Source organism: Uloborus diversus, chromosome 6 (assembly GCF_026930045.1).
Source record: "Uloborus diversus isolate 005 chromosome 6, Udiv.v.3.1, whole genome shotgun sequence".
NCBI classification, from domain to species: domain Eukaryota; kingdom Metazoa; phylum Arthropoda; class Arachnida; order Araneae; family Uloboridae; genus Uloborus; species Uloborus diversus.
Window position 1 is genome coordinate 91,938,098 of NC_072736.1, and position 15,023 is coordinate 91,953,120.

The window sequence follows — 15,023 nt, forward strand, 5'->3', positions numbered from 1 at the left end:
CCTTGAAAAAGTGAAGGGGCCAGATCGTGGGTCACTCGCCGCCCTCCCTCCCTCCCCCCGCTTTTAAATTTTTAATTTTTTTTAAAATTTAACCTTTTTTAATTAATTTTTTGTGTAAATTAATAAAATTAAATTCATTTTAAACACAGAACAAGCTACAAAATATTTAAACTCCTATAAGTAAATCATGAATGATATTAATAGCATTTACGCCCATAATTGCCAGCAGTGTGGTGCACTTCCACCCACTGACTTTCATAAATAAAACTTAATTAATCAGATGGGGAAAAGCTACAAAATACATCACGAAAATTAATAATCTCACGTTTATATCCAGCATGTTTTCCAGCGCTGCAGTAAGCCTCCCTTGCAGCACCGGCAAGGGGCTGCAAGGGAGGCACTTTCACCCCCTGGCTTTTCAAAATAAATAAATAAAATTTAAAAAGCAATATTAATCTAATATTTTTAATAGTAATATTGTTTTTAACATTTTAACTACAAAAAATTTTGAATGAGTAAAATTAATTTTATTTTAAGCAAGGCAAAATTAGAAAAGTGCAAAAATATTGTGATCAGAGAAATATATAAAAATTATAAATTAATTAACTTTATCAGAGATAAAAATGTATCTCAGTATTCACTTTTAAAATAAATAAAATAAAAATAGATAAACGAAAATTTAAAAACTAAATAAATTAAAAAACTTGTAAAAAAATTCTCAACGATTTACATGCGGGTGTACTCATCTGCATACGAATGTGCCGGCGCCCATGAGTCAAGATTCAGAATTTTTATGCAGACAAAGAAAAAAAAAATCAAACTTTTTGTTTTCTTCAAATTATTGATAACGTGTCACATTTTCTTTAAAATTACACAAGCAGAAATTTAAAATAAGTAATAATTTCTGTGTAACAATGGGAAGACATTTTTTGAATTAAACGAAAAAAAAAACTTGTACCGATATATGCACACTGGTTCATCCTGCAACGCAACAAACAACAGTGGAGCAACTAGAAAATAATTTTTAAGGGGGGAGGGGGGCACAGTAGCAAAAAATCTCATCAAGTTGATTGAATTGATTTGCTCATCAAATCTCTCAATTTTGAAACTCATGGTTTTAAAAACGCACATTTTAGACGGTCTTTGGTGATATTAGAAGAAAGAACGGTATAAGGGGGACTAAGCAGAAATTTGAAAAAATTGGTGCCTTAAACAGCGGTTTATATGCCACATTTATTGATGTTAGGGTAAGGGATGGGGTTCCAGGACTCTCCCCAATCGTTTTTTTTAATAAATAAAAATAAATGAATTCCTCTTCCCCCTTCCAATTTTTTGAAATTTTAGTTCTAAAAATGCAATTGTAGACAAACTTTGAAGATTTTTGCGGGAAGGGGTTCTGTAGCTTTCCCCTGGATTTTTTTTTCTTCAAAATTGAAACCCTAAAAACTTAAGCACAATATTCTATGATATTATAAGGAGGGGTTCAGAGAATATCCCCCTTAAATTTTTCAAAAACGACTGTATAAAAAAACTTAGTTTCAGAGCCGGATATGGGGGAGGGCTGCCCTGGGGCCTCCACAACAAAGGGGCCCAGTCAATAGAATTTTTACAAAATATCCTAACTTTCATGGGTCGAAAATATCGGATATATATACATACATATCAAAATATTCAGATATATATCAAAGTGTCGGATATTTTCGAAAATATGATGATCGTTTCGAACCCTGATTAGGGGCCTCCACTCTTTCTTTGCCACGGGGCCTCCACACTTCACTTCCAAATCCGGCCCCATTTAGTTTTTGATAATATTTACAAAAAGCGGTTCGGGGGCATTTGCCTAAATATTTTCTGAAAATTAAGTCTTAAAAACACGATTGTAGGACCATATTTGGTAACATTAGGGACAGCAATCTTTTGAAATTGAAGCTCCAAAAACAGGGCGGTGACAGATCAGGGAGATCAGGGAAAACTCAGGGAGCTTTATTAATCAGGGAAAAATAAGGGAAATATCGGGTAATTTTGAAAAAATAACAAAAATTCAGGGAAAATTTATTAAATGAAAAAAAATTTTTTTTTTTGCTTTGCAAAATTAAGTACCCTAATTTCCTATGCGTCTTCCGCCAATTATCTGTTGAGAAAAAAGTAAAATTAATGAGATGCGATTATACACTGCTGCATATTTTTGTGCATCTTTTTTTATCAACGTCAAAGTACTGAATCTTAACTTATTAAACATAGGATGAACTTCCTATAATTGCTTCTGTGTCAGTAAAGTTGTCTATTTTGCGTAGCTCGAATTTACCTTTCGCGAGTGCCATGCTACTTAAAATAAACAACTCTATAGGCAAAGAGGAAGCCATCATTAATGCCTTAGCGCCCTTGCCTTTACTCATTGTCTTGCAGTAATTAGCGTCACGATTCATGGCCCCACTGAATACTTAACGGCCGTGGCAATCGCTGAAACTCATGGCAACAAAGAGGGCGCCACTGGCTACCCCTGTTTTTGTTTCCAATTGGCGTGATTGTGAGCGTTGGCGCTTTGGCATCTGTGAATACGTGATTTCTCGACTTATTATCGGGCGTACGTCATTTGAAGAAAATTTTAATTTCAAAAGAAGGAATGAAGAGAAAAAGTGCTGAATAAACATTGTATTACAAAGGTGAAGAGCATTTCTTATTGTTATTTTAATATCATATCAAAAATTACGTGTAATAAAAAATTTTAACTAAACACAGAAAACATATGATTTTTTTTTAATATTAATGCGTAATTCTTGATATATTTTTTCAAACTTTTTTTTTTTTTTTTGAAAGCTTTGCAAATAATTTTCAAATTTTTTATTGAAAATCCCCTGGGATTTCCTTTTTGGATACAACAGTTCTAAGATTGATGATATATGGCAGGCAGCCCTCATTTCTAATTTTACATGCTCATTTACATGCGAATTTTTTCTGCTCAATAAATTACATCGAAAAAAAAAAAAAAAAACACGCTCCGCAATCTGTAAATACATTCATTTTTCTAAACTTGAGAGGGTCATTCATTGCCCCTTTTGACCCTGATGGGGATTAGAGGTGGGGGGGGTATAGGAATTTACGTTAACAATTGCCATTCTTTTCGCTCGTAATGTAGTGTATATTTTACAATGAATAGAATCTAATTAAAAAGGTACGAACAAGAATTAAAAAATTCGTGTGGGGGGGGGGGGCAAAGGTTTTGTGTAGGGGAAAAAACAACAAAATACGAGCAAAATGCCTAATTTTAGTATGTTTGTAAAATTTAGGGGTGTCATAATTGCCTCCTCCCCACCGTGATATCCCCACTTGACAGGCCTGGTTAGGAATATTCTTTTTCAAATGAAGAAGAACAATAGAAAAGTTAAAAATATGATGGCAATTTAAGAAAATGAACCATTAACATAATTTTAAAAACATTTAAAATCAGAGTGTGACTAATACATGGTTCTACGACGGGTCCGTGGTTCTCACACCAATATTGTACGGACACCAAAATAATGTCATTTATCTATTTCCCCTTCCATTTTTAGCACATCTCATGTTATAATAACTTTAGTGTAGATTTTAGTAGTATATTAGTGCACAATACGCATAGAGATGCACAAACGCTTAGTGCACAAGAGCTATTTCGAAAAAGTGCAGATTTTTTTTCTTACAAAAGGAAATTCATAGCATAATCAAAAAATAAATAAAAATAACATGGAGCTAGAAAAAACTTTTATTTTCCCGAAGCTTAGTTTTTAATTAATTTTTTTAAATGTCCGATTTTGAAAATAAGGCGTGGTCTTTATGACGTCACAAATGATGTACTTTGGAGCATCTGTCTACCGCATTTCTACGTTATGATGATCAAGAAGCGAATTACATATTGCACTCTACGCTTACTATCAATCATATAGTTGCCAACACTTGTGAGTAAAGAAACTAATTGAATATTGTGCTCTGTGAGTGGCATCAGTGAATGGCATTTTATCATTTGTGATGTCATCGGCAGAAGCGTAAACAATGAAAGCGCACCGATTAATGCATTTTTTTTTTTTAATATTAAACTTAGTCAAGTTATTTTAAAAAATGATCAGATCCTATGATTTTAAAAATGTTCTTTCAAAAAAAAAAAAAAAAACCCTTAAAATTTCGGAAACGACCCTGTTGCTTCACACGCTTTGAGCATTAAAAAAATGTATATATATACACCCAATCCTCTTTTTATGCGGTGAATAGGGACCGCATAAAAAATCGTGTAAAAAAAAATGCTTGAAACTTCACCAGTAACTTTAAAAAGTTTTCGCAACTGATTTAAAAAATATTTTTTTATGCGGTGGATAGGGAGTACATAAAAAAAGTCTCACGTAGAAAAAACCAAAAATATTATATTTAAACGAAATCAAAATAACCCAAGCGATGATAATTTTGCCGACTCCCGAAAAATTTCCCGAATTAAGAAATTTTTGGAAAGTCACAGCGACTTCCCATCGGATGCCCCTGTCGACCCTTGATGATACTACCAAGCACTCGTTTGATAAATAATTTTCGCTCGTTTTATAAATAATTTTTATAAACTACACAAAAAAAAAAGTCCGCACAAAAACAGGTTTGGGTGTACATCGGAAGGCGCACACACATCGGAAGGCGCACAGACCGGAGAGCGTTCACTTTAGCTCAGGTTCTATCCCCACCCCCAGGCTCCCACCTTACCTATAGCATCCCAGGTGCTATTACTTCAATATATTTTTCAATTGTTATAAAGTGTTCACGCAGTAAATAATTTTTATGATAAAGGTCAGATTCGGCCATAAAATATTTATCTTTCTTACGGCCTCGTATTACCTATTCTAAAAAATCAACAGTCATATTATGACGGGTGCAAATTTCTTGGTCATTTCCATTTCATTCCCTTTGTAGAAACAAGAAACCCAACGAGTAGGATCCTATCGCAATTCATGATCGTGAATAACTTAATTCGAACTCATCAAGCAGCCAAAATTCAAATTATTATTATTTTTTAAAATTTATTTTTAACATTTAACAAATACATGCAATAGGGAAAGAAACTCCTCAAATACCTACACATTAATTTGTGAAATTAATTTTTAAAAAAAAATGGGGAACAGATTATTTTACAAAATACCAACACTGTTGATATTTTGTAAAATCCTAGCAGGGGAGAGTTCCGTACAAAATTTATTTTGTCCTTGCAAAAGCAAAACAATGATATGATTTTTTTTTACTTGCCATTTCTATGATATTTTTAAACATACATTCGATTTGCGATAGCTCGAATGTAAAAAGACCGATGGAAAACTTCGACTTATCGAAAGTTTGACTTAACGATAGTTTTGGTTTTTGATATTTTAATATTAAAAACCATCGAATACTTTAATTAATATGTACATAAAACAGACAAAATTACAGAACTTAAGTTTTTTAGCACAATTGATAGAAAAAAATCAAAAGCATGCGGGAACCGCTTGAATAGAGCTGATTCTACTTCAGGAAATGTGCACATCTTCATCCCTTTCAAATTCGGATTGCAAGTGAAGGTGAAATAATTATTCTCCCATAGTCACTTCTTTTTTTTTCTTTTTCTTTTTTTCGTTCTTTCGAAATAATTTCGAGTAATCTTGGAAAAAACTTCGAGTTGAAAGAAGTTAAGTTCGAGTTATTCAGAATAATTAGAATGGAATTAAAGACTTAGTTGTCAAGACTTGATAAAATTTCGAGTTATAGTAATATTCGATTTATCGGACTTCGAAGTATCGCAAATTTACTGTACTTTTAAGAAAATTAAAATATTTAGCGATGTAAAATCCTGCAAACATTGAATTCGTCATAAAAAACTATTTTCTACACTTTAAGCATGAATGAGAAAGGAGCTTTGAACTAGAAACTTTGCAGAAAATTTGATCGCCAAGTTTGGCGAAAATTAGGATATGAATTTTCTGTTGGAAAAATAAAATACACACAGTAGACCGTCAAGTATCCGCAGGAATCTAAGATCTGCTTACAAATTTTTGTAATCTTGTTCTAATAGTATAGCATTAGGAGCAGCTCTAAATATCTAGCATTTCTTAAAATAAAAAGAAGTGGGGGGGGGGGTAATTTTCCGTGATAGGTATGTAGCGGAGCATTTTTTAATCTGGCGATTAGTTTCAATTTTATTTATTGTCGGGGACTATTTCAAGTTACATATGAAGTATTTATTTGGCGATACCATAAACTATTTTGTCTTTTTCAAAGACTTGTAAGCGAAGCGATAAGCCCTAGAAACAAGATCTAAAAGTCCATTAAAATAAAAAATAATCCTCTGAATAATTATGTTTCTCCATAAAGCGTAAAATAATCCATCAAATGATACACAAGCTATAAATGAACATGTAAAATTAAATTAAAAGAAATTGCCTAACCAACTTTAGATCCACCATTTACGCATTAAATAATCAGCTAAATAACTTTACTAATTCGATTCGAATTGGTTTTTACGGTATATTTCTGAGCATCTTGCGAAATATTGATGTTTGTTACATGTTCCATTTATTAAAATAAACAAGCTCTGAAACTTGTCGTTGATTGGTGGATGCAACCGTGGCTTGTGGCGCCTCCTTGCGGTCAGAATGGGCAAATATGAAGTTTTGAAGTTTTTCCATCTAGTGTGGCCATGTTCAAGTGCAGAAATAGTTGCCCCGGTTTAACACAAGAAAGTCAAAAATTGTCAAGGCCTGGTAAGCGCCAGCGCATTCAGTGGGGCCATGCACGATTTCAAGAAAAAATGCAGTCACGATTTCAAGAAAAAATCTTTGTTTTTAAAGTTAATGCAGATGAAAGCTGAAAAATGATTACTTCTTCTCATTTTTAATTTAATTGCTAAAATTGCATGTTATTTGAAAATCAACTTTGTTTTTTACCATCGTATTATTCGCTGTCGCCTCAAATTACACAAAGGTTTTTTTTTCAGACTATAATTTTTTTTTATTTTAAAACCAAGTTATATCTTAATATATAAAAATCTTCTGTGCGGACATTTGTCACCATAAGGGTTTTAAATGGCTGGACCGATTTTGATCAAATTTTTTGTGTGTAATTAAGTTGTGGCAAGCATGGTTTCGAAGCGCAATGGATCGAATCGGAAACGCTTTTGTTAATCAATTAATTAATTAAAACATTGGATGGTTCTATCTCCCAAATGGTTAATATTTATTTTAACCTATTGTTGAGCAAGAACTGAAATAAATATTTAATCTGTTGCCAAAGGACAATAAGAAAGCCAGTTCTTCTATTTGTAATGAAATTTCCTACTGTGATATGTCAATCGAGAATAGATAAAACGAAGAGAGAGAGAGTGAAGCCTTAATTTCTCTTGAAAGTAACGGTTTTAGGTTCCGTGATACATTATAAAGTAAAGTACTCGAAGGTTCACGCAAAACGTGCGTTCTGTCGTCATAGTTGAATCATGTGACCGGATCGGTACTAGGTATCATACCCAGCAACATTTGTTTCTCGGCTCAAATCCATCTGAGTTTGGCACCAATGTCAAGAATACTTTAAGGATTATCAAACTAATCAGTACGTTATTAAAGGAAAAGATGATGAAATTTGAAGACGAAACAAATTTTATTTTTCATCCAGATAAATTACAACAGGGTAGTTCTGTACACAAAAGATCAGTGCATCTTAATCTTTGGTGGAAAGAACAAATTAGGAAACATGAAATTTTAAAAGTCTTCATTCAGAACATCGGACCGCTAATCGGTCGGAGTTGGCTTCGCTCACTGATCGGCTGGATTACAGTAACGTGGTGGCTTGGCGACTTTGGCTATAAACAATAGAGTTGCGTGATCATTTGTTTACATTTTAAAGCTACTGTTAGTGTAATTTATTGTATTTTTTGTTCATTTGGCGAAATATTTCAAGTTGCAAAGAATTGTTTTTCGATTTTAAAGAGTGTTTAGTCATTTTAGTTGAATTTATTTATTTTACATTGGGAGGTGGTGATGAGTGATTTTCGATTCTTCATATAACTGTTTTTACCTTTATCATTTTTTAAAACTATATCCTTCCGATTGTTTTATTCTTTTTCATATCGGGGATGTTGCAGCGGGATTTCTCATTTGTTCTAGATGGGTAGTTAGTTTTTTACGCTTAATATCTGAGGAAACTTTTTATCCTTTGAGTATGGCGGAAGGAACAACCATCAACTACGGGAGTAAAAATTAGTTAATGAAACAACTGCTTAATGGGCATTAGATAAATGAAGTTGTAATAAATATCCACATTCTGAAACCAAGCAGCTTAAAATTATTTTCTTTTTACTTTTTTTTCCAACAAAACGGTTTAAAACTTGATAGTTTAATGATTTTTTTTAATTTTTTCAATTTACAATTTTGGACAGAACAACGTCTGTCGAGTCCTCTAGTATACATATATATTTTGGAATGAATTGATTGTTTTTTGTTTTTCAATGTTGTTTGTTGCAAAAGTAATCTAAGATTTTTTTTCCCGACAAATAAGAAAATAATTTGAAATTGAGTTACCTTGTGTACATAAGTATTTTTTTTTTTTGTTATTCTTGCAGCAATAATTATACCATTTGAAAATTTAATGCAAAATTATTTCTATATAAACTTTCTAGTTTTATCATGATTAGATATTTCTTTAAGAATGTTTGTAATAATTTGTTAGAATTCTTATGTTAACTGGTTACTAGAAGTGTAAAGTATTTATTTTAAGCTTCCAAAAAATTTCCCTGTAGATAGTTTAATGTACTTAAAAAAGGAGCATATTTTCAAAATATATTTTTAATTAACAGTTTAAAACGTTTTAAACACTGCATTTTATTTAATATGCAGTGGTTTTCACGTTTGGCAAAGCAAGGAAACCATTATTATTGATACAGGGGTAGAAGTAGTCCTATATATCCTATATTTCCTATATTTTCAAAAAAAGCATCAAAAGTGTCCTATATTTCCTATATTTTTAGTAATTGTCTTATATTTCCTATATTCTCATAGTTTCTTGTATATATTTTTAGAAAATGACCTTGGAAAAACCTTTAGGTCACTTGATTCACACTTTCTTTCAAACCTTGACAACAAATAACTCAAGATTGCTTAGAAACGAGATGTTTGTATATAATTTTTTTTTTTGGAATCTCCAGCATAACTTGTCTGTTTTAATTTTGTTCTAGGTGTCGAGTATTTTTGACAATGTTTAAAATTGTTTTAAGAGAAAGCTTCAATGATCCATATTTTATAACAAGCTCTCCTAACTATTGATGAAGTACTTTGACAATGAATCGGTACGAACACCAAAATGTGGGGAAGGTTCATTCGATATAAATGTACGAAAAAAAATGGCCTATTTAAAATGCTTAAATTTAGGTAACTTCGCGAAAAAAAAAGGATAAATGAACTCACCCTTGATTCGAAATTTGAATGTCTTGCAAAAGTTAGTTTACATTATTGTAACGCTATATTTTTAGCAGAATTCGTTTTTGAAAAATAAGCTCTTCGGAAATTAAAAAAAAAGTTGCATCCTCTTATTAGAAAGAAATGTTCCAAAGCTACGTCACCATCTGAAAAATATCTAGGCAATATTTTGCCCTAAGTACTAACCAAAAATTATCTAGGCAAACTAACAGATGGAGTCAAATCTTTACGTACATAATGTTAAAATTTTTTGAGGAATGGTGATTTGATGGTACTTGGAAATCAATTATTCATTTTGGAAAAATGTTTTTGAAATGATAAATAGTCAGCTTTCTAAAAACAAACACTTAGAATTTTTAGCGGTGAAAGTCGTTTTAGTCATTTTGGCTTTTTCTCGGTTTGTATCATCTGTTGAAAGACGTTTTTCTCCAAAACAAAAAGATACTGACATAAGAAAAATCCTCTTAACCATTGATGCTATAATGAGATTTTTAAGGTTAATTAAGATGCTGAGATTGGGAAAACATTACCAAGAAAATTTGTTTTATCACAACGTATTCTCTAAATACGAAATTCAAAATGTAATGGAAAAATCATACAAAGACGCATGACAGTCAGAGGCAAAAAAGTTGGGGGTACCTTCAATAAAAGAAAAAATAGTGAAACTTAAAGAAAAAATTGATTCTGCGCTATATGATTCATGTAGCAGTCAAGGGGTGAAAATGGTTTTGATATATATATATATATATATATATATATATATATATATATATAAATAACAGAAGCTTCGCAAATTCTTTTTATGCTGGTAATAAAAATATTACACTTGCAAAAGATGAAATGGAGAAAAAAAGGTTTTAACAAAAGCTTTTTAAAAATATAAATAATTAATAATTGTAAGTAATTGTATTAAATGTAAATAGATGTCACATTGTTTAAATTTTGTTTAAAAATATTTTTACATAAGTAAACAGTTTTTTCATAAGTTATTCTTTCAAGAACTCTGGAAACTCATTCTAGGTATGTTATAGTTTTTATTTTAGATTTTTTTAACTGTATGCTGTATGATTAATTGAAATCATTGATAATAATTACTGCGAGAATAACTAGATAATATAAACTATGTATTGTTTACTTTTTCAAACAAAATTATTCATAAAATGTGTCTTATATTTGTCCTATATTTTTCGTGGAAAACGTCCTATATGTTACAAGTTAACCACTTCTACCCCTGTATGATAACGTAAATCAGCGAAATTTGGTGAACTTAATTAGGGAAAAAGTCAGGGAAATTTTTTTGCAGTTTCTGTCGCCACCCTGAAAAACACAATTTTATGCAATTTTCGGACACAGTTTTAAGCAATGTTGTAAGACTTTCTCTGGAAATTTTGCAAAATTGAAGTTCTGGAAATGAAAGTATAGATGTTCTGTAATGTTTTTGGCGGGAGAGAGGGATTAGGAGGAGATACTTTTATTTTCAGACGAACTTGGAAAAAGAAAAAAGAAATAGGACAGGCCAGGGGGAGGGAGGGTGGACTAGCTGACAAATTAACTGTAACTATTGAAAATATTTAATTCAAAGATTTCTTTTTGAAAGAAATTAAGATTTACCCTAACATCATAATTTTTTTCGAATTGATATCTCTTCTGCCCTAGTGTGTTTTTTAGATACGTTTTGATTTAACATACAATTTTATTAAGTAAATTAAAAATGTGAAGAAGTAATAACTTTTAAGGTATATTCAAAACTAAAAAAAATAATCTAAAAAATGTATGATTTCTTCTCTAAATTGTCATTATAGTACTCTAATTACTTGAAGACAAAGAGTCAAGAAAGGAACAAACGGTCAAATCTTGTGCAAATGAAGGCTTCTTCCTTTACTGTATGATGTTTATTTTACATAGCCTGAACCGCATAAGAAGAGCATTCAAGCTATGTAAAATAAGCAAGACACGGGCAGGGTAACAGTCTCCGCTAATCCTGCTGTAAATATTGAGGTTCAATGCGTTGGTGTTGAGGAAAAAAAATAAAAAAACAGATAATCCACGGTAGCGAATATAATCCGCACCTCATTAATTTTACACTTTTTTAACAGATAATCTGAAGATTATAGGCAAGATAATATGGTACAATTTTTTTTTTGTAAATTTCAAGCACGTGCGCACAAAAAAAAAAAATAAATAAATAAATAAAAAGGTATAAATTATTGTCTGAAAAAAGTGAGGGGTCCCGGGGCCCCTATGACCCCTCCCACGAGCCGCCACTGATTTGCATGTATTATGAAATTGGTAAAAGTATTCTTATAGCAAACAATATTTTTTTTCTGAGAATATTAAATTTAAATCTTTTTATCTGATGAAAGATTGTTTTCTGTATTTGGATCATATTCCAAAAAGCGTAACTTTTGAACGCAAATATTTTTCAATTTCAAAACCTTTTGTTTCCTTTTTTTTCCATTCTTACATGAGAGTGTTACCTACTATAGAAGTAACCATAAACAATGGCCCAGCTAAGTTTCAATTATTTTTCTCCTAAATAAAAAAAAATAAAAAAATGCCTTGTTCACGGAAATAAAAAAAAAGGAAAACTTTCAATATTGAAAAATCGAGGCGAATTTAATATCAATGTAGTAGTTTTGTTAATTGTGCAAACAATCAGCTGTTTTAATGATTAGTGGGAATATAATATTAAGCTCTCTTAAATAAAGTACGGAATGAGTAATTTCAAATGTATGTTAAAAAATAGTACTTAGTAAATTTGAGGATATGCTGGTAATTTATAATTTTGGTAGAATGCCTAATATTGATGTATTTCTCCTCTATCATTTATTTTCACCTCAGAAATAATGACATTGATAAGGTCTGTCATGGAGGTGAGGATCTTTCCCTTAATATAGGTCTAATAGATACATTTTTCATGGTAAACTTTTTTTTCTTTGTTGCTACAATTTGCACATGTTAAGCATATGAAAACATGTTCAGTAAATTACCGCCCATTAGCCAGGGCTAAAGCAGAAATACATGAAATACACCACCAGCTCAGTCATTTCCAGCCGAGGACTGGCCTTTCCTATGCCAGGCTGATAAGTGCTAATAAGCACGAAACTGCAGTCCTCGGCTGGAAATGACTGAGCTGGCAGTGTATTTCATGTATTTTTGCTTAAGCCCTGGCTAATGGGCGGTAATTTACTGAATATACCATGCCTTGCCTTCAATCTTCTAGTTGAACCAAACCATTGCTTCGGTCTCTCGTCTGGTCTGCTAATTCTATATTAGCTACCAGTTTGTTTGGCACTCTTGACTTCCTTCAGAGGTTTTCCATCTCCAGCTTGGTCACTTTCCTATGCCGGGCTGATGAGTGCTAATAAGCACGAAACTGCAGTCCTCGGCTGGAAATGACTGAGCTGGCGGTGTATTTCATATATGAAAACATGTTCACTTCTTTTTTTACATTAATTTACATCCCTGAAATTCAAGTTCACGGAGGTGAGAAGTCAGAATAACCACACTAAGTTTTTAAAGCAAAATTTATCTTCCTATTTTTTGACGAAAATCTCTCAACTTCAACTGTGGTTGAAAATAAACAAGGGGGTTCCCTTGCATCATGGAAAATAAAATTTGATATCATTACTGCCGCTTGTTAATGAGGAATGGCATTTTGTGCTTAGGCAAGGGAGGTGATAATTTATTGTGTGACATGACTTCTTGTTTTTCTAAAACAAACTAAAACACAATATTAAAAAAGTAAATATGCTTAAACAATTAGTATTTGAGACACTTGTGAAAGGAAGAATACATAAATAAGTATATACTTTTAATTAAACAAGTTATTAGGCAACATAAACAGTCACACAAGGTGTGTGACATGCCACAGAGGTGAGAATTCACATGTTGTGAACCAAAAATATACTAAAATAAAAATTATTATTAAAAAATTGTTGGCAGGTTTAGATAGATATATTTTTTAAGAAATTAAAAATCAGTGTTAAATGAATTGTTCCTTAAAGTTTTTACTGTAAAAGGCGTGTGACAGAAGAGTTACACTTTTTGAAGAATGACCCATTCATAAATATGTGCAAGATGTTACTGGATTTTTTTTTCACTATATTCTGAGTATGTATTATCTAGAGAGTTCAAGTATTTGTAAAGTACTAACGAAAGTTTAATTTTAAGAAAAAAGCACATTTTTGCACCTGGGTACATAACTGGGAAGAATTTGTTGGTTTGTGAAACAAAAATCTTCAAAACTGAGAAAATATTTTTTGCTAGGTGAACTTAAGATTTTTTCTTGCAAGTTTAAAAAAAATGAGATATTTACCATTTGAAACGTTTTTGATGTGAATTTTAGTGTCCCTCTCTTGCAAAACAGGAATTTATAATAAAATTGGAAAGTGTATTTAATAAAACGTGAAATAAATTAGATCTTCACTGATTGATGGTAACATTATCTTTTATCACCTTCATAATTTAGGCCTAATTCTGCAACAGCAAGACTGGTCACTGCCCACAGGATTTTTGACTCCACGATTGTAATGAGCATTTACTAATAAAATAGCTGAACTGTAAAATACTTCAGTTTCAGTATAAATTATCTTTTAAAAGTTTTAACTGATTTTTTTTTGCATTAGATGCTGTTTATTACAACAGTATTAGTAATATATCTGGACAGTTTTTATGAAATCTATATAATCCTGTTACATTTCTCTTATGGGTGCTTATTTGCAATTGACAGAATTATGTTTTATTTACTTTGTTTTTTTTTTTCAGATGTGTGTATTGCAAAATGTATAATCAAAAAATTTATATCTTTTTTCATATTTATCTGCAGATTCAGCAAGGCAATCCTCCCTATTTGAAATGGCTTGGAGAAATAGTTCCTGAAAAATAATTATCATCTAATGTAAATTTTTTAAAACGTTTGTAATTCTTGTCATTAAAATGTTTTCCTGTGAGACGCAAAGAGTACTCCATGCATGTTATGTCAAATATCAACAAAAACCACACCCACATATCTGTAAATGCATGCCCATCATTTAGAGGGGGGGGGGGGCGAGGAGAAAGTTAAAATTGAATCCCTCTGGCTTTGAGAAATCAATTTATTTTCAAAATATGGATGTGGTTTTTGTTGTTTTCCAGTAGAATATGCACTAAATTTTTACAATTTGATTCCCCTGGAGAATTTAAATGACAGGGCTGTATAAATACATTAACTTCTCAAAGTTAGGGGGGGGTAACCTTTTTGTCCCTCCTAAACCCCCTAAATAATGGATCTGACTTGTTTATCCTTACCCTTAAAGCTCTGTACTAGGTTTTCTGAATGGTAGCCTCTGGCGACCAAAGTCACAAAAAATGGTAGCCACTTCTGCACTTTTGGTAGCCATTTTTTATACATTACATCCATAGCGTAAAAAAGTGAATAACTTATTCGCTGTTTGTAATATTAACAACGAATTTGAGGATTGTAATGCTTTACAACAACTAGAAACAAAATTTTAATGGATTTATTTTTTAACATAAAAATATAAACAACCAACGAAAAGTAATGTTTCGCGAATAATACAAATTTAGGTCAGAGTATTT

The 15,023-nt window shown here is 31.5% G+C and overlaps 1 protein-coding gene across 2 annotated transcripts in view; it reads left to right on the forward strand.

The window, feature by feature from the left end:
• The window catches only part of LOC129224246 (protein CutA homolog), a 57,206-nt gene extending 42,807 nt beyond the window's left edge, over positions 1 to 14,399 (forward strand). For both annotated transcript variants that reach the window (XM_054858673.1, XM_054858672.1), the window contains exon 7: positions 14,272 to 14,399. In XM_054858673.1, the coding sequence (XP_054714648.1) occupies positions 14,272 to 14,331 (60 nt within the window). In that variant the 3' untranslated portion in view covers positions 14,332 to 14,399. The remainder of the gene's footprint in view (positions 1 to 14,271) is intronic.
• The last annotated feature ends 624 nt before the right edge of the window (positions 14,400 to 15,023 follow it).